Genomic DNA, 19,037 nt, shown 5'->3' on the forward strand with positions numbered 1-19,037 from the left:
CACTTGTTGCTTGGAGGGGTATGACGGATGTTACCTGTATGTCACTTATTCCTGTTAAGCTGAAAGCAGCAAACTTTTGCTATTCCCATCTCCCCATTTTAAATTTTTTTTTTAACTTAGTAGAGAGACCTTGTGAGTCAGGTATTCCCAAAACTGAGTTGCCAGGTCTTGGGGTGTGATCAGAGGTTTCTGCAGCGCTATTCACTCAACACAAACTTTTTTGGTGAATCAAAAAAAAAAAATTCCTTCAGTAGCACCTTAAAGACCAACTAAGTTTTTATTTTGGTATGAGCTTTCGTGTGCATGCACACACAGGTGTTCGGTTAAAAGTCTAAATGAAGTCTGTGAATATGCTCTTAGATTCATCAACATATCCAAGTAAATATATGTAGGTTGGGGGTGGACATCCACCACGATCCAGACGGATGCCAAGGGATTTTGCTGTCATTCTCCGCCTGTTACCGGTAAGTTGTCAGGCAATGTCCCCTACTCGGCAGGGAATAAATAAATAAATTATTATTATTATTATTACTGCATGCTAATGGGATCTGTCCATCCCCCATCAGTCTTCGCCGCCTTGATTCTCGCCCTCAAAAGACCTGGCCACTCTGGGCCAAACTAGATTTAATGTCCATTGCATGATTGCAACTACTAATGTGCTGTTGCTGTTGGGTTTTTTTTAAAAAAATGTACTGCTAAGTAGGCAGCTTATGCTATAGCTGCATAGCATATTTGCCCTGTGAAGGCTTTCCTCCTGATGTAAGTTGCAGCTTCAGGGGAATAATTTTCATAGAAACCACAATAGGTGAGACTAATGGGTTAAATTCTCCTCCACCCTCTGTGGTTCTGTTGCTGCTCCCCGCCCCACTCTTTTCTATTTTCCAATTTTAACTTGTGCCTATTAATTCATTCAGTTGTCAACTTACTATTTTTCTTCTGGCTAGGATTCTGTGTGTTTTTAACAGAATCTTTGCTGGTTGAATATGAGCCTATCATTTCCTTGTTAGAGGGAAGGAGAAATGACACATTCACCTGCTAAATTTTGACTACCCTGTGGCTTTTCAATGTACAAGAGGAGAAAAAAAGAAATTTGCAATCCCACTGTAAACTTCATAAAAATATCAGAGGTGATTGAAGTGTTGTTGGAACTAGTCAACTTTGGTAAACACTGTCTAATGCAGGCATCCCTAAACTGCGGCTCTCCAGATGTTTTGGCCTACAACTCCCATGATCCCTAGCTAACAGGACCAGTGGTCGGGGAAGATGGGAATTGTAGTCCAAAACATCTGGAGGGCCGAAGTTTGGGGATGCCTGGTCTAATGTTTGCCACAGTATCTCAAAATGGCTGCTTCTGTAGGTTTCAATTCTCTGCTGATGTTCTCAATAACATCTTCCTTCTGTAGTCATAGAACACTTTGATTCCTATATTATTGTACCAGCATCTTAAACCCACAGCTGAGTAACACAATATAAGATTATAAGAAAGGGTGTCAATCAGAGTGTAAGTAAGCTCTCTAAGCAGCTGTTGGGTCAGCAATGCTTCTATAAAGTGGGTACTGTATTGCCTTTCCATGGTTCTTTTAACTTCCATGATATTCATATTACTGTAATTTGGGCCAGGTTTGGGGTCCTAAAGAAATGCCAGGCAGCTGTGCTTTCTTTCAACCCCAGTCTTACTCCCTGCCCTTCCTCATGCCATGTTGCTTCTGCTCTGAGAAAATCTAAGAAATGACGGGAAATGTTGGCACAGGCAGTTATTGGCAATTATGAATGATTATGGTCACATATGGAGTACCAGCATTCTAATTCTTAGAATCATAGAATTGGAAGGAATCCCAAGGGTCTTTTAGCCCAGCCCCCTGCAATGCAGGAATAAAACAACAACAACAACTAATGATATGGCAAAAAAATGGTAGTGGTATTAAATGTTTTGTGGTGAGAAGGATGGTGACCTTATGAGACCAAGATGAAGACCACCTACAAGAGACTCCCTCCCCTTCCATGTTTTGTGAAGCTTTGTGCCAACCAGGGATGTGCTATGGTCTAAACCACTGAGCTTCTTGGGTGTGCCAATCAGAAGGTTGGCAGTTTGAATCTGTGTGACAGGGTGAGCTCCCGTTGCTCTATTCCAGGTTCTGCCAACCTAGCAGTTCGAAAGCATACCAGTGCAAGTAGATAAAAAGATACAGCTGCGGCAGGAAGGTAAATGTCATTTTCGTGTGCTTTGGCACTCGTCATGGTCCTCTGTGCACCAGTAGTGGTTTAGTCATGCTGCCTACGTGACTGGGAATGCTGTCTGTGGACAAAGGCTGGCTCCCTCGACCTGAAAAGCGAAATGAGTGCCGCACCCTTTGACTGGACTCAACCGTCCAGGGGTCCTGTACCTTTTACCTTCTCACTCTGGTGTGACAGTTCAATGTGCTCTGGTCTCTACATACCAGAGGATGAAGTAGGAAAGCCTTCATGTGTTGACCATGAGGATAGGGTAACTGCTGGTTGGAAGCTAAATATTTAAACATTCTTACATATTTGTAAGAAAAGCAACAATACACAATGAATTTGGATGTGTCTTTTCAAATAGGCCTTGCAATCTTGGCCTATTTGTGTAAGATGCTCTTTTACTTTAAAGGCCCCTAATCTTGAACCTATGCAAAATGTAGAACTAATAACCTGTTCAAGATGTACTTTTGGTTGTGAGGGCTGGAAAATAAATAGAGATAAGTTATTGGCAGCAGGTGATGGAAAGAGAGAAGAAAGGGTCTTTCCCCAACCCTCGCAAATCCACAATATTGTGCTCATCCTCACTTGTGGTGCTAAATTATGTACATTATTATATACATCTAAAGCTACCATATGATCCTGTTTGGTAACCTACCATTAGTTTTTAAGAAAAAGAGAAAACAGTTTCATATTATTAAGCAGAAAATTAGTCAAGTGTAATTATTTGAAAACATAGCAAACAAAAAACACAAAACAAAACTGAGGATAGGAAATGAGATGGAAAACTGGAACTGCACATTTTTATTGGGTTTCTTTGCCTGTTGGAAACTTTAAGGGTTATCATCCATAAAATAAAGACTTAAAACTTACCAATGTTTATTCAGAAGTAAGTCTTGCTGTGTTTAATGGGACATAACACCCAAGTAAGTGTGCACAGGGTTACATGGGAATGAACTCAGTTGTGCTAATTGGGATTTATTCCTGAATAAATGTGCATAAGATCATGCTGCCAGTTTCTTCCCATTACCTGTGTTCCTGTCTATTTGTACTGCTGGTCCAAAGACCTGGCACTTGATGTCACTGTGATAAAGCAAAACTTCCTGGAAACCAGCTCTGAAACTTGTTTTGCACTGGATGATTGGATTTTATGGGCTCTTTGAGGAAATGGTTCTTGTTTAAAGCTTAGATCTGCAGCTGCTTCTTAAGAAAGCGCCACACAAGGTTTCATATGCACTCACCTGTCTGCAGGGTTAGAAGCAATGGTTCAAATGATTCAATATAGTAAACGCTACAGTCCCCCTCTGCTTATGCAGTAGATGTTTATCACAGGCATCTTCTGAGGACTATTTCACACACTATGTTGCATAAAATCCTGGGTTTGCCACTAAATGGCCACTGTCTGTCTGACGAATATTCACATGCGAGACGTGTATGAAAACATTTGCATCTCACATTCAAATGTTACATTTTAAAAGGAGCGTGGGGTTTTTGTTTTGTTTTTTGAAGTGTGATGCAAACCTTATATTGGGTACAAGTGAGGAAAGGGTTGCTTTACAGATGGCTAACGCTCAGCTCTTGTTCTGTGATAACACAAATACAGTACCATATCTGTAATGCTCCCTTGCGGTTTAAAGGGCTGCCCTAAAGGGAATGAATTGGTGCTGGAGGACATCAATGCACACAAGCTGGTTTACACCCACATACCCACACCTTGATCTTCAAAAAAAAATTCCCCATTTATCTACCTATTACCTCATGCCAACAAACATTCAGCACTTCTTAGCTTGCACATTCAACCGCAAGTCACCAAGTGTTAAATGAACATGTGGTGTACGTCCATGTGTGAATCAGTCCTTAGCTATTCTGATATTAAAACTTTGAAAGCGCTGCATTTTTTTTGGCTGTTTAGGATTATTATTACCCAGACATTTTGCATATGAGAATAAAATAGTAACAAACTCACAGTACAAAGCAGGAAATAGATACAACATTTGTAGCCAGGAGTGGCACTGTATTCCACATCCTTCTATCTATCTATCTATCTATCTACAGTATCTATCAATCATCTATCTATCTATCGACTGCCCCGCATCAGAAAATATCAGGGTGGTTCACAGAATAAAATACATAATTAAAAAAAGAAAATAAGTAAAACAAAACAGCAAACAACTGCTGCCTTTGTTAGGTTCTGAGGGTCCTGAAACTTCAGCTTTTCTGTACATTTGATTTCAGACAAGCTGATACAAGGAGAAGGCAGAGACAGGTGACTGTGTGTGTGTGTGTGAGAGAGAAAAGAGTCCACAGGTGACAGAAAAAAGGAGGAATCTGTATGAAAGGGAGAGGATATCATTAGTTAATCTTAATTAAATTAATATGCAAATCCTTTATTTTAATGGGACTTACTCTTAAATAAATATGCCACTTTAATATTTCAGTGTTGATTTGGAATGAAATTTTGCAAACAAAGAAAAAAAACTTGATTTGGAACTAAAACCGTATGGTGCTTGAATGTGGAAGAATCGGGATTTTTTTCAAAGCATTATACTGCCAAGGGGCAAAAAAGAACAACTGCCACCTACAGTATACTAGGTTCGGAGGGTGATAAGTGCTGCTAACTTTGATTTCAGACCTGCTGATGTTAGAAGTGAACAAGAGTCACAGAGAAGTGAATCGAAGGTGGCAGAGAAGGTAAGGTGGAAGAAAGTGAGCAAAGGAAAGTGTGAAGGAGGCAGGCAATAATGAGCAGGTGAAATGAAGTAGTGGGAAGAAAGTATAGAAAAGTTTTAGAAGGTAAAGAGAATTGAGAAGATGGCATGAGCAGAGAGAGAGAAAGGATTGTGAAAGATGGTGAGATGGGAAAAAGTGATAACAGAGGAGGAACTGTGAGGTGCAAGGAGTAGCAAAGAGAATGTGGGAGGTAAAAAGAGAGAAGAGCAAAGGCAAGACAGGTGATGCAGGACCAGAAGGTAGGGAGAGAAAAAGACGGAAGCAGGTGGCAGAGACAGGAGCTGGTAAAATTGATAGGCCTTTTTGGTAACAAAACGCAAGCATAAATAGCGATGGTGACTTGCCCTCTTGTGCAATATCAACCACAGGTTTCAAGGAAGAGAAGAACCCCAGAAATAAAAGAGAAACTATATGTATTAAAAGGGTTCATAAGTTTGCCCAACAGTACATGAAATATTGGTTTACTTGCATTTAGAAAAATTGAATGCCACTACCTCTGTGTAATAGGTGGTGAGACGCTAGTACTATTAAGTATAAATCAAAAGTGAAAATGTAAAAGTGAGTCCTGTGTGCCTGGCAAGGAAGATATGGTGCACCTTGGGTCTAGAGTGGTTGAAGACCACTGCTCTAAATGAAGATGGGCCAAAGCTGATAAGTGACACTGTAATCTGAATTTCCGAGGTTTATAATGGTGTGTCTTTCACTTCTTAGATTTTCCCTCTCCAATAACTTGACAAATGTCCTGGCATTATCAGATTATGAGGTCATTTATGTTCAGGAGTTAATGAGATCAAAGCAGATTTGGCACTAAAAATAGCTATGGACAAATACGGATCATTTGATGGAGAGGAGAGCTGTTTCACCTCTGTAATGTTGTCTTTCTCATTCTGTTTGGTTTAAAGCAGTTAGCAGGTAGTAAGGCAGTTCAAGCAGTAATGTATTATATCAGTCTTTACTTAATATGATCTTGTAGCGATTATAGTCCACTTACAATGGTAAATTAGTGGTAGATAAAAGTCAATAGACAGTCATGAAAAATATTATTTTGAAGGTATTTAGAACAAGAGAAAAGCAGATGAAATTTGAATCAAACGACTATTTTCTCGAAAGCATTAAATGGTTCATTTTGGCAAAACATACATGAAAATGTGTTCAGAAGATTCACTTTAAAAAACAACAACCTGAAAACAAATAGCAGAAGCTATAACCATCTACAGTAAATGGTGGCTCTTTTTTAAAAAAAGAAATATAATAATAATAATTAATAATAATTTATTTACACCCCGCCCATCTGGCTGCAAATGGTTATTTGCATCTAAAAGTAAAAAACACTGTATTTCAGAAGCAGTATACCACAGTAGCACCATTTGCACATCATGGCAAGCCGCAGTTGGCTCCCACTTTATTTGTTTCATACAACTTTTATACCGCTTGATTGTAGAGAACCCTCAAAGCAGTTTTTCCACACTCCTCTCCTAGTGCAAGTGGGAGAAACAAAGCATAAAACCTGTCTTAATGTTTCGAACTTAACTGGGATTCATGCTTGGTTGTGATTTGCTTGGAGCTGAACAAACCACAGTCCTCAGTTTAGATGTAAATCTGAGCCAGGGTTTGTGGTTGTTTCTCCCACTCAATCTAGGGGAACAGTGAAGCCAAGGATTGTTCTTGGCATACCAGTTGTGGTTTGTTTGACTGAAAGAAACCAGGATCCCTGGTTTGGATTCAGCGCTAAGCCAGGGATTGGGGTTTATTTGATCCCACTTGTGCTAGGAGAGAAGTTGGAGCAATCGCCACATACACAGCGAACCATTACTCTTGGAAGTAGTAACAAGGTCTCCACAACCATATTTATTAACTGCCTATCTGCAAGTTTCATTGTTGTGTTTGGTTACTTCAAGTGTGAAATGAGGCTTGTGTTTCCGTTTCCTATTTAGCCCTAACCATAGTTAGTGTTTGCCCTCCAAATCAAAATAAAAAAAACTGTTTGAAATGGGTTTCTGATTTGGTTTTGGAGAACCTTGGATTACAACCATAATCCGTTCCGGAGGTCCGGTTGTAAACCAAAACAGGTTGTAACCCAAACCACGCTTTTGCCAATGGGGCCTCCCCCCCAATTGGTTTTAAACCCGCCCCCCAAAGGGTTGTAATCCAAAAAAGGGACACACATTTCCGGGTTTGATGTGGTTGTAATCCAAAATGGTCGTAATCCAAAGCGGTTGCAAACCAAGGTACCACTGTAAGTGCCAACTGGAGTTTGCCAATCCAAACTTAATGACTAATTGTGTGTAGGGCTAAGGAAACCAAAACAGAATTCCTGGATCTGTTATGTGTAGAATTCCATTTCTCCATGTTAAAGATGGAGGCTGAGGCTGAGAAAACAGTGACTTACTTGCCTAAGGCTACCGTCTAAGCTTGAACTGGGGCCATGTAGCTTAACCGCTCTTGTAGCTCTTAACCGCTTTAGCATATAGCAGCTTCCTATCCAGAGTTCATCATTATTCCAGGTTCCAATGTCATTTCAATGGTGCATAAAAAGGTACAGATTCCAGATGCCTTTTTAATCAGGGAATTGGCCACTCTTAAAGTGTCACTATATGTATAAGAACAATAATGTTGCTTTATTGAGGGTAGTGCCAAGGCATCATAACCCAGAAGGTTTATGGCAGAAATTCAACTTTGCTGCTGTCAGTAATAAAATTAATCCAAGGTGGAGGTGTCCTCTTCAAAGTTCATTACCCTAGAATGATTTCTCCTTCCCTTTAAAGGGCTCTTGAAAGGATGTGTTTGCTACTTTTGGGTAGCACTCAATGCATTATTATTTCTTCATGACCTGCAGGTATATTAATGCACCTTGACCAGTAAAAATAAGGGCTGTAAGGTTCAAGAAAGCCCTTCTCTACACACCCCCCCGTCTTCAAAAAAAGGGCAGAAGGGGTCTTTTGATCGCAGACCAAGTGTGAACAGAACAAATTCTGCAGCTTTTTACACATATGAAACACTAAAGCACATTACATATTTTAGGTGCATATAAATGTCTTTTTTAAAGGGATGTGCCTAAAAACCTCACATGCGAGTAAGATTATATTGCATTTGGAAGGCTGTAATGGAGTTTGTGAGTAGCTAGTAGAAAAAATATTGGGCTTCGTTGGATAAAAGGCTGTCATCAAAATGGAGGGAATATGATAGCTTTTTTTTACTTTTAGAGTAGTGAAAGAAAATGCATCTCTGCTAGCTGAATTAAACACTCTGTGGTTTGATACTTCAATTATGTGTGTGTTTATGAAGAAGGAATTCCCATTATGTTGAGTGGGGCTTCCTCTGAAGTAGGTACACATAGGATCACAGCCTAACTACAATCCTCAGTATGTTTACTTAGAAATAAATCTATTTTCAAGAATGTGGGCACTGGATTACATCCTAAAGGTTGTAATGTTAACCCAGAAACTGACACAGCCCATAGTTCCTTTAAAGCAGCTTAAACGTGTATGCCCCCACCTTTAAAGTAGCACTTTTGCACAACACCTGTCTGGTTTGGTTTGGTTTGGTTTGGTTTTCAAGCAGCATGTACAAACTTTTTGCCTTGATTTTCTTGCAGTATTTGGTGTGTAAAAGGAAGCTGGAAAGTAAGAAGGAAGCACTGCTAATTCTTTCCAAAGAGCTGGACACCTGTCAACAAGAGAGAGACCAGTACAAGCTTATGGCTAATCAGCTACGGGAGAAGCATCAATCACTGAAAAAGAAATACCGGGAACTGATTGTATGTAGCTGGGTTGATAACTGTCTGTTAATATCTGCTTATATTACATCTTTTGCTTCTTGTAATGCATTGTGCATTATGAATCATTTCCTTGTAATCCTTTTAGTTCTGTGTTTATGGTGCTGTTTTTGTTTATTTTTGTTTATTTTAATTTAATTCTTAATTATGTATTCACTATTATTTAAAGCACTAATAGGAACAGCTTCTACGTTACAGTCTAAACTATGGGTGGGCAAACTTAAGGCCCGGGAGCCGGAGCCGGCCCAATCGCCTTCTAAATCCGGCTCGCAGGCGGTCCGGGAGTCAGTGTGTTTTTACATGAGTAGAATATGGCCTTTTATTTAAAATGCATCTCTGGGTTATTTGTGGGGCATAGGAATTCGTTCATATTTTTTTTTCAAAATATAGTCCGGCCCCCCACAAGGTCTGAGGGACAGTAGACTGACCCCCTGCTGAAAAAGTTTGCTGACCCCTCATCTAAACCTCTTAGTGCTTTGATTGCAGTACTGCAGTGCTTCCTGACATTACTTTTTCAAACAAACTAGATTACTTTATAAAGTCCTGTTATTTTTCCAGTGACATGTAAACTCCCTTCTTGTAGGACGGGGACCCATCTCTTCCTCCTGAAAAAAGAAAGCAGGTAGGTTTCATTTCTGCCTGCATGCACATATAACTTATTGCTCTATGTTGTTGGTCTTTTTTTAAAAAAAAATATTGGTAAACTATGTTATTTTGATTCCACTAATTAATTTACTCACTTTATATTTCAAACCTGTATTCTATTGGACCCTCAAGGCAGTTTGGTAAAAATCCATATAAAGCAAAGTAAACCTGCATATCAACAATAAAAGTTCAAACAGATTCCTGTGACACCCGCTATCCAGTCAGTGGCCAGGATTGATTCAGCTTGATCAATCTGACTTGATGGGTGCTCTCTTCACTGCTCTGGTAGTTATGGTGTCCTTACAAACACCCTAGGTCAGGGGTAGGCAACCTAAGGCCCGGGGGCCAGATGCGGCCCAATCACCTTCTCAATCTGGCCGGTGGGCGGTCCGGGAGTCAGTGTGTTTTTACATGAGTAGAATGTGTCCTTTTATTTAAAATGTATCTCTGGGTTTTTTGTGGGGGCTGCCTGGTGTTTTTACATGAGTAGAATGTGACCTTTTATTTAAAAGGCATCTCTGGGTAATTTGTGGGGCATAGGAATTCGTTCATTCCCCCCCCCCCCAAATAGTCTGGACCACCACTGAGGGATGGTAGACTGGCCCACAGCTGAAAAAGGTTGCTGACCCCTGCCCTAGGTGATCCATCAAAGGAGGCCCTGGAGCACGTCATTGTTCCAGGAAGTGGGGAATGCAGAACAATAACTTGGGTCCATCCTCACTTTCATTCCTTTTTTTATTCTAGTCTTAAAACATTCTTAGAAAGTGTTCGGAGCTGGAAACTTGTTTTACAAAACTTTGCCTGGTTCTTCTTACTATGCAGCGCCTCCCTAGTTTTAGGAATACAGTATGTTGTTTGGGCACTTCGTTAAACAAAGTGTTAGTATTTCTTTGGTGAATCATATTTATTATAAAATCCAATGGTGAGCTTACTTTCCCTCCAATACACATCGGCTTGATTGTGCATTTTGTTGGAATTATCCTTGCTAGAGCTCCAAAAGCATTTTATTTGTGTGGAAAGACTGTGACAGGTATCCTTCATCACTTGAAAATTAATGCATGAAAGTTTGTTTCTACAACAAAAATGTAACGCTAGCAGATATCATCAATTTTTGTGGTTAGTGTTGAGCTCTAGGGTCTCTTACTAAGCAAAGCAGGTTTTACTGTATTAAGTTGGGTGCCACAATCATACAAAACCATTGAAGTAGAAATTGCAATAAAAATTGCTATCAATCACACTTCTGAAGTGTACTTGATGTTTCATCAGATTTTTCTACCTGTTCTCCTTTATTCCAGTTGTCTAACTTGAGATGTGAGCTTAAACACTGGAAAATAATTTAAGCTTCTAAGAGACTTGAGCATGGTTTGAACATTTCTGTCTAAATGGCTTTCATACTGTTGTCTCTCACATTTGCCCCTCTTGTTCCCCCCTTCATCCGAAAACCTAGTTTACAGGACACGTCTGTGCGATGGGATAACAACTTATGTGTGCTAACTGCGATTTATCTGCAGAGGACTGAAGGGTGCATTAAGTTTGTTACTATCCACCCTTCAGTAGTCTGAAGCAAAATAACTTGTACCAGGATTTCAAAAGCTGTGTTATGGAAATCGAATTTTAGGGTAGTGGGTGCTTTAGGGAGAATGTTACTTAGGTTACTGGCTTTTTTCCACTTGGGTTGGGTAACGAGAGAATGAATCAAATTGCCATATGGCAAATGTACTTTGGTTTATTTTGGTTTACACCCTCGCCAAAGTCTTCTGTTCATTGTGCTGACCGAAAACCCTTACATTTGAAGCTTTATGTGATGGTAGCCCTGCTTTGGGGGGGGGGCAGATATTGAGGCTGGTTCTGCTTATGTAAAGAGGCTTTCAAAGAGCAGCTGCTGCAGATGGCTCCATAGGTCCTCTTGCTTTTGGCAGCTTTTGTCCTGGTGACATTTTTGTTTGTGTAGGAACCCCTCCCATGTTCATCAGTATACAGTCGTACCTTGGAAGTCGGACGGAATCCATTCCGGAAGTCCGTTCGACTTCCAAAACGTTCGGAAACCAAAGCGCAGCTTCTGATTGGCACCAGGTTCCGAAAATCGTTTGAAAACCAGAACACTCACTTCCAGGTTTCAATCATTTGGGAGCCGATTTGTTCAGGAGCCATGGTGTTTGATCTCCAAGGTACGACTGTACTAACACTTTATACTGTTTCATTGGTAAGAGGAAAAATGACTACTGTATTACTCATACCTAAGTAACATTCTTCCTAAAGCACCCACTACCCTTATACTTAATCTAAACACAACCACAAGGGCTCTTGATTAGACATTTTATCTATGTGATATTAAATGTTACCTGTTAACTTTCTTCTATCCTGTTTCCTCGCTGCTACTGTTTTTATTTAAACAACTCCATGAACCAAGAACTTGTACATTGAATGCTAATAATGAACCATAAGTTGTAGATACTACTGCAAATTTCTTGTGCTATTTTTGAGATGTGCAAAGGATATGCGAATCTCTTGGAATCCCATAGAATTGTAGAGTGGGAAGGGACCCCAAGGGTCATCTAGCCCAACCCCCTGCAATGCAGGAATCCTGCCCACAACTGTCTCTGGTTATCATTTATTACTCCTATGATCCCTGCTTATAAAGCCCAATAAAAAGTTACTTAAATAAGAATAAATAAAAAGTAAAGGAAATGAAGGTTTTGCAGATGTGTCAGTGGAGAGCTGTTTCAGTGCTGCGCAAATCTCATAGTTTAATGTGATGTGCACAAAGTGGAACAAGGCTTGGCAAGCGATGGGTTTGAAATTTTTATTTTCAGGTTTTTTTTTTTTTAGTACAGCTTGTTTCATCTGAATTAACTGACTGGTTAGTAACGATGGTTTGTTTGAAGCAAGCCAACTTGAAGCCATGGTTGAAGTTCCCATTGACTCCTGTGGGTGCTTTCCCCCAAAGTCATATAGCAGATAAAGGCTGCACAAACCAGTTTGGAACCATAGCAGGAATTGTGTCACATTAGGTAGCTCCTTTATCAAAGCAGTTTCCAGGAAGTTATAATAGGCATTCTAAGGGAAAGCAACAGACAAATAGGTATTCCACCATCTATTATTTGTAAGTTGTTGTTGTTTTGTCGTTTAGTCGTGTCCGACTCTTCGTGACCCCATGGACCATAGCACGCCAGGCACTCCTGTCTTGCACTGCCTCCCGCAGTTTGGTCAAACTCATGTTCGTAGCTTTGAGAACACTGTCCAACCATCTCGTCCTCTGTCGTCCTCTTCTCCTAGTGCCCTCCATCTTTCCCAACATCAGGGTCTTTTCCAAGGATTCTTCTCTTCTCATGAGGTGGCCAAAGTATTGGAGCCTCAACTTCACGATCTGTCCTTCCAGTGAGCACTCAGGGCTGATTTCCTTCAGAATGGATAGGTTTGATCTTCTTGCAGTCCATGGGACTCTCAAGAGTCTCCTCCAGCACCATAATTCAAAAGCATCAATTCTTCGGCGATCAGCCTTCTTTATGGTCCAGCTCTCACTGTATTTGTATTTGTAAGTACAGTAGGTGTATGTGATAACTTTTCTAAATAACAGCTTTGTGACTTTCTTGCAAAGTTAATAACAGCTCTTCATACTTACTGCCAGCAATTGTTTATAAATGATAACAGGGTGACTAAATAACTGCAACTGAAAGGAAAATGGCAGTAAATACAACTCCATCCTTTCAGTTCTTGAATGAACACTGGTTAGCATATACGTTCCATTTTTGGTAACCATTGCCAGCTCCAAAGCAATAGAGGTTAGAAGCAGTTTTGCAAACTGCTATATGGGGTTAACCATGGTTAGCAATTCACCAGTGCAGATGGTTCACTCTGAAAATGAGAAAGTGGCTGAGATTTGCATGAGAAGCAAAAAGCTGTATAGTAGTCCTCATATATCCACTTATATAAGAGTTTGCACAAGTTGTTATTTTCTTGCACAATGCTCTAGGAGGCACAAGATGCCTTTTGCATGTAACAAGGCACGTTTGGCTCCAACCCAGTGAGCGAGAGCTGTGCAAGAACATGTTTAATGTTCTTGTGCAGCTCCCATTTACTTCATGGAGCTTTGCCCAGGATAAATTCCCATTGGATTGCACCAGTTGATAAGGTGCACTTGTAAGTGAGTGACGATGTAAATAATATTTCTTTTCATAAACTTCCTCATCTTAATTATGGCCTTGTGATATTTAACCACTGGTCTCAATCCCTTGTAGTAAACAAAGTGTGGCAGGATTTTTTCCCTGTGGTATCAAACGATATTTGTGCTGCCATCTGTCTTTGTTTATGTACAAGGTTTATGTGCACACATGATTGATTTATTTTATTTTTTTGCAGTAATTTTAGTTATAGGAATGGTGCTATTTGGCCTAATGAAGTGTTTGGTTACCCTCGCCACCAGTCAAACTATATACAAATGTCGCACTGCATAAAGCTTAATAATTTTTCTCAGCCACATCTTCATAATCCAGCTTTTGACTCACCCTTGTTTGATGAAACTTTGCAATTTTCCTAGGCTAATCTTGCCCAACTCCTGAGTGATTCTCGGAATCGAAATAAGCATCTGGGAGATGAAATCAAAGAACTTGAGCAGAGGCTGGGAGAAGTCCAAGGGGACAACAAGGTATTGTACAAGTTGCATTTGAAAGTAAAAAGGTTATAGCTTTTGAAATAATCTAGTCTCTCATTCAGTTTGCATAACCGCAACCAAAGACAGTTTTGCCTGCAGTTTTCCAGATTGTGATCTATTGCTATTTAAATTGGAAGTATCCAAAAAGAATTGATAACATCTATGCAACTTTTTGCGCTGTGCTGTGTATGTGTTTGTAGCAGTTGCTCCGTATTCAAAACTCATAAATCCCAGAATAAAAATAGCAGTTCCTTATATTACAAAAGAGGTTTAATATATTATATAATTATTATTCCACTTTTCTCTCAAAAGTGACCCAAAGCAACCTACAAAAACAATACAACTAGTGTGGAAAAAAACAACCAATATAAACTTAAAAACACAACTATACAGATAAAGACAACCCTTCCCCACTAACAGAGGTCACAAATACTTGAAACTCTTCAAATTAAGGGCCAAAAGCCCAGGTTAAAAGGAAAATGTTTGCTGTACTTGAGCTTTGATTCTTTAAGGTAGACCCTTCACATTTTGGTTTGTATGTGCATACGTTTCAGGAAGTCTTAAAACTTCATTCAAAAAATCATTACATTTTTTTCTAGAGTTTTTTCTGTTGACTCTCTTTAACAACTCATATCCAATTTGTAACCAAGTTCTTAATTGGCAGTTTTTCTACCCTAGTACTGTGTAGAATTCTCCCTCTTCAAGCTCCTATTTCCTTTTGCAGAATATCATTTTATAGTTGGAGAATTCAAACAGCAGAGCTAATACTTTTGTATATATGATTCTGTTTCAAATATTAAATGAGGAAAATATTAAAATGCAGTTTGTTCTGAGTGTCACAAACATTTCTGATGATACCTGAGAAAGGGTAATTGGGCTCCCTCCCCGGTTTGTTGTTTTCCTTCTCTCTTGAATGTAAGGAGCATTGGATCCTGGCTCCATCTAAAGCTAATCTAAGAACTGTAAAGTATAAACTCCCCCACCTGCTCCATTAATCCCCTACTGCAATTTGCAAAATAACTTTCTATATATTGTGATTTTAAAGCCAAATATTTAGAAGCTTGACATACCCTTTATGCTGCTGTTTTGAGTTAATCATTGCTGGCTTTCATAGTTTTAATTAGTGTTTCATAATAAATTATCACAAGAAGGAGAGGCAGATCACTTTCTGTTGTGATTTAGTATTTTCTTTTTCTAGAAAATTAGTATTTTCGGTAAGTGCAGACACCATTTTAAAAGGTCCATTATATAAGGAATACATTCACATTTTGCTGCTTAAATAGACAGATGGGAGGGTTCAGATATATACATATATATTACTTTTTTATTTTAAAACATTGCCTGCTAATCACCACTTTATAAATTCATTCCTGAATTTAGCAGTTTATATGGAACATTACTCTAATTCTGGAACTTGGTATTAAACAAATGCCGCTTGTCTGTGTTAACTAATATATATGAACTCAAATGCATTTAATAATCGTAGCTTTATCCATGTGCAAAGCGTTGAAAACCAGGATTTAATAGTGCAATCCAGAAAGTGCAAGACTAAGGAAAAGCAGGATTTTAAAGCAGAACAGCTGCCTTCATGGCTGGACTGACCAGGGCTGATGGGAATTGTAACCTGGAATAGCTGGGGGAAAGGCTTCACTAGTGCATAGGCAACATAAAGTTCAACAGTTTAATGCTCAAGTAGGGAAAGAGGTGAACATTGCTTCCAATCTTTCTGCAGAGGCTTCCCATCTAACCCCCCCCCCCCGGCAATGTTCCCTGAAGCACTATCTTTTAATTACATATATCAGCCACTGTCTCATCACCTTCACATCCATGTGATCAGAGCAGAGGCTTTGGCAGAGTTCTCAGCTGCAGGCTTCTATGCCAGGGAAGCAAATATAAGGCATATGGGACAAAGTACCTGTAAAGAGGAGACCATGCTCAAATTATTTTTTTTGATGCTGAGAAGGAGAAATGTAAAGAGCCCCTTGTGTCTCAACCTGCAGGGTAGAATGTGGCTGCTGAGCTTAGTTGAAAATACCCTCCTGTTTAAAATTCTTTGCTGCCATATATATATATTCCCAACAATATATGGAAGATTAGAGCCTGGTTCACACATAGTGAAACACTATGGTTTGATTCTGATTTGTTGTTTGAACAAAGCACAGTTTCTCATATTCAGTGTAGCAAGAAACCAGTTTGTACCAAACTGCAATAGGATGATTTAAACTTCCGCCCCTCGTGCATAAAGAAGGATGGTACAAGGTGGAGGCTCATTGTGATGCAGTTGCTTATCTCTGTGAGTTGTTTGAGGATAAAATTGCTTGTTTCTGCTGGGACCTCAGCCCCATTGTTATAGCAGATGAATTGCAAGAAGGGTCCAGATCACTGTCTAGTCCTGTTGTGTTTGATGTGAACAAGGCAGTTGGTTTGATCTGGGACACCACGTGTTCTTGATCTTTTCCCTTCCCTTTACGGCTGAATAAAACTAGTAAGGAAGGGATGGCTGGCTGGGCCAGGGAGGTGATGAATGTGTCCTTGCAGGGAGATGAGGTGCCTGTCTGCCTAAAGGAGGCAGTGGTAAGACCATAAGAAACCCTTGCAGAATCAAGAAAACCTAAATAACTATCAGCAGATTGCTAATGACCCTTCTTGAGTTCTTGAGCACTTGATTGTGGGCAGATCCCAGCTTTCTTGGAAAACTGATTTTCTAGATCCATTTCAATCAGGGTTTAGGCCTCGTTTTGTTTCCTCTCCGACTTGGATGACTGTTTTCAGAGGGTAGTGCTTGGGCAGTCTTATTTAGCCATGTGGAGCATTCAGTGTGGGGTGCCACAAGATTCCATTTTATCCCCCATGCTGCTTAACATCTACATGACACTACTGAGTGGAGTCATCAGGAGTTTGGGTGTGTATTATGAGCAATATGTGTGGCAATGGATGTGGTAAACCAACATCTGGCCTCAGCAGTGAGCCAACAAACTGAAGCTTATTCCAGATCAGACTGAGGCACTGATAAGTGGGTTGTTTCCTAGACCACATGGGCAGGGCAGGGCAGGGCCTGCTTTCAATGGGAGCTTATACTCCCTCTGAAGGTGCAGGTGCATAGTTTAGGAGTACTTAGGATTCACTACTATTGCAGTGGTGCAAAGTGCCTTTCATCATTCATTCATTCATTCATTCAGTCATTCATTCTATTTGTATGGTGCTTTTCTGCACAGAAAAAAAATTCTTGCAACAAAGAAAACAGGAATGAATTTCAAATGAACACTACAAAAACAATTTCGTAATAACAACAAAACAATAACGTAATAACAATTTCATAATAACATCCCCAAACAATAGCAAATATAATAATATACAAACAACCACATTTGGATACTATAAATATAACAAGATTGTATAAACAACATGCACCATCCATTAGCAACAATAACAAGGGAGGTTCCCAGTTTCACCTTATTCCTGGAAGCACTCCTCCCATGATGTTGCTGGTGGCCCAGCTATATCTGGACAGAGAGAGCCTAGCTTCTGTTGTTTATGCTCTGTAACCTCTAGTTAGATTATTGCAATGTGTTAAACATGGAGTTGCCTTTGAAGACAGTTTGGAAACAGCAGCTGGTGCAGAATTCAGTGGCCAGGTTGCTGAATGGGACAATACGACAGGAATCTATTGGCACTCAATTCAAAGTGTTGATTTTTACCTATAAAGACTCAAGGACTTTATACCACAAGGACCACCACAGTCCTTGAGAACCAACCCTGAACTTGTGATTCTCATCTGATGCCCTTCTACTTCTCCAAAGAAAGTGTGGAAGTTGGCAACATGAGAATGGTGTTCTCAGGGGTAACTTCCTGCTTGTGAATTGCTTTCCCATGGAGGCATGCCTGACTCACCGTTATCTATTTTTAGGACCCAGGAGAGAAAAAAATTATTCACTTAGGCTTTAGAGCCTTAATTTAGAGGATATTTGGTATATCTGTGGCCTCTTTTTTGCTCATCTTTTTAGTGAGGTAGGTTGAGTTAGATCTGCCCTTTTATATATATTACGAGTGGGCATCTTAGGTTCCTATTATTGTTTTTGTATTTAGTTTTAATGTTGCTTCTGTTTTTTTGTGAAAAAAGCAACTAATAAATAATACAACAACAACAATAGGAAACCACTGTTTCCCAATAGGTCTGAACAAGATTAATGTTTTAGCCTACAGTGGCTACATTTATCGTAGCCCTGGTGTGCAGCACTTTTATAGAATTAAAAGAAACATGTAATGTTCAGTAATGAATTGCTTTGTGTGGTGGTAGTTTTAATATTTGCCAGTATCTCACATGTGTATGATCTGTGCACATTCATATTTCTCTGCAGAGTGTTCTGTTTAGAAAATCTTTCAAACTGGAAGTCTCAGCATGAGTTAAAACCTTGTTTGTTTACACTGGCATTAATCCTCAAGCTGAAACACAGTGATGCCCCATTTGCATTCATGGATTCAACTCTAAGGATTGTAGCTAGGAGCTGGATCTGCACATCACAGTAAGCCATAAACCATGGCACTCATTACTGTGCATGAGTGAAGACTATCCACTTTGCTCCTTCCCACTCCATGATCTGCAGCCAACAAACAACAAACTGTAGCCAAGTTTTGTTCTTGTCTGACTGTACTGCTGATTGTAGTTTGTTGGAGCAAAAGAAATTACAACCCCTGGTTTGGATGTTGTATAACGTAGGGATCATTTCCTCCCAGCATACCAGCAGAGAGGAGACAAAAAGCTCAGATAGAAGTGTTCACAGCAAGCCATAGTTCTGTGCAAACTGGGCTGCATCTTGTTCTTTCTTTTCTGAACTATGTATAAGAACCCGAAGCCAGTAAACTTCAGAGGGGAAAGCAGTGTGGTCTTATGTCTTGGCACAAATCTTTTTATTTATTTACGTGTTTATAGACAGGAGGACAAATGGATGAGAAGCAGCTGTCACATCGGCAGTGCTTGCCCAAGGCAAAACCCACAAAGCTTTTAGACTTCCACAACCT

The 19,037-nt window shown here is 39.8% G+C and overlaps 1 protein-coding gene across 4 annotated transcripts in view; it reads left to right on the forward strand.

Moving 5' to 3' along the window:
* CCDC149 (coiled-coil domain containing 149) overlaps nucleotides 1-19,037 on the forward strand; it is a 57,592-nt gene that overhangs the window by 688 nt on the left and 37,867 nt on the right. For all 4 annotated transcript variants that reach the window (XM_060278959.1, XM_060278963.1, XM_060278961.1 and 1 more), the window contains exons 2-4: nucleotides 8,543-8,704; nucleotides 9,306-9,344; nucleotides 13,905-14,012. In XM_060278959.1, the coding sequence (XP_060134942.1) occupies nucleotides 8,543-8,704; nucleotides 9,306-9,344; nucleotides 13,905-14,012 (309 nt within the window). The remainder of the gene's footprint in view (nucleotides 1-8,542; nucleotides 8,705-9,305; nucleotides 9,345-13,904; nucleotides 14,013-19,037) is intronic.

The sequence above is a fragment of the Zootoca vivipara genome, chromosome 9, assembly GCF_963506605.1.
Source record: "Zootoca vivipara chromosome 9, rZooViv1.1, whole genome shotgun sequence".
Classification (NCBI taxonomy): Eukaryota; Metazoa; Chordata; class Lepidosauria; order Squamata; family Lacertidae; genus Zootoca; species Zootoca vivipara.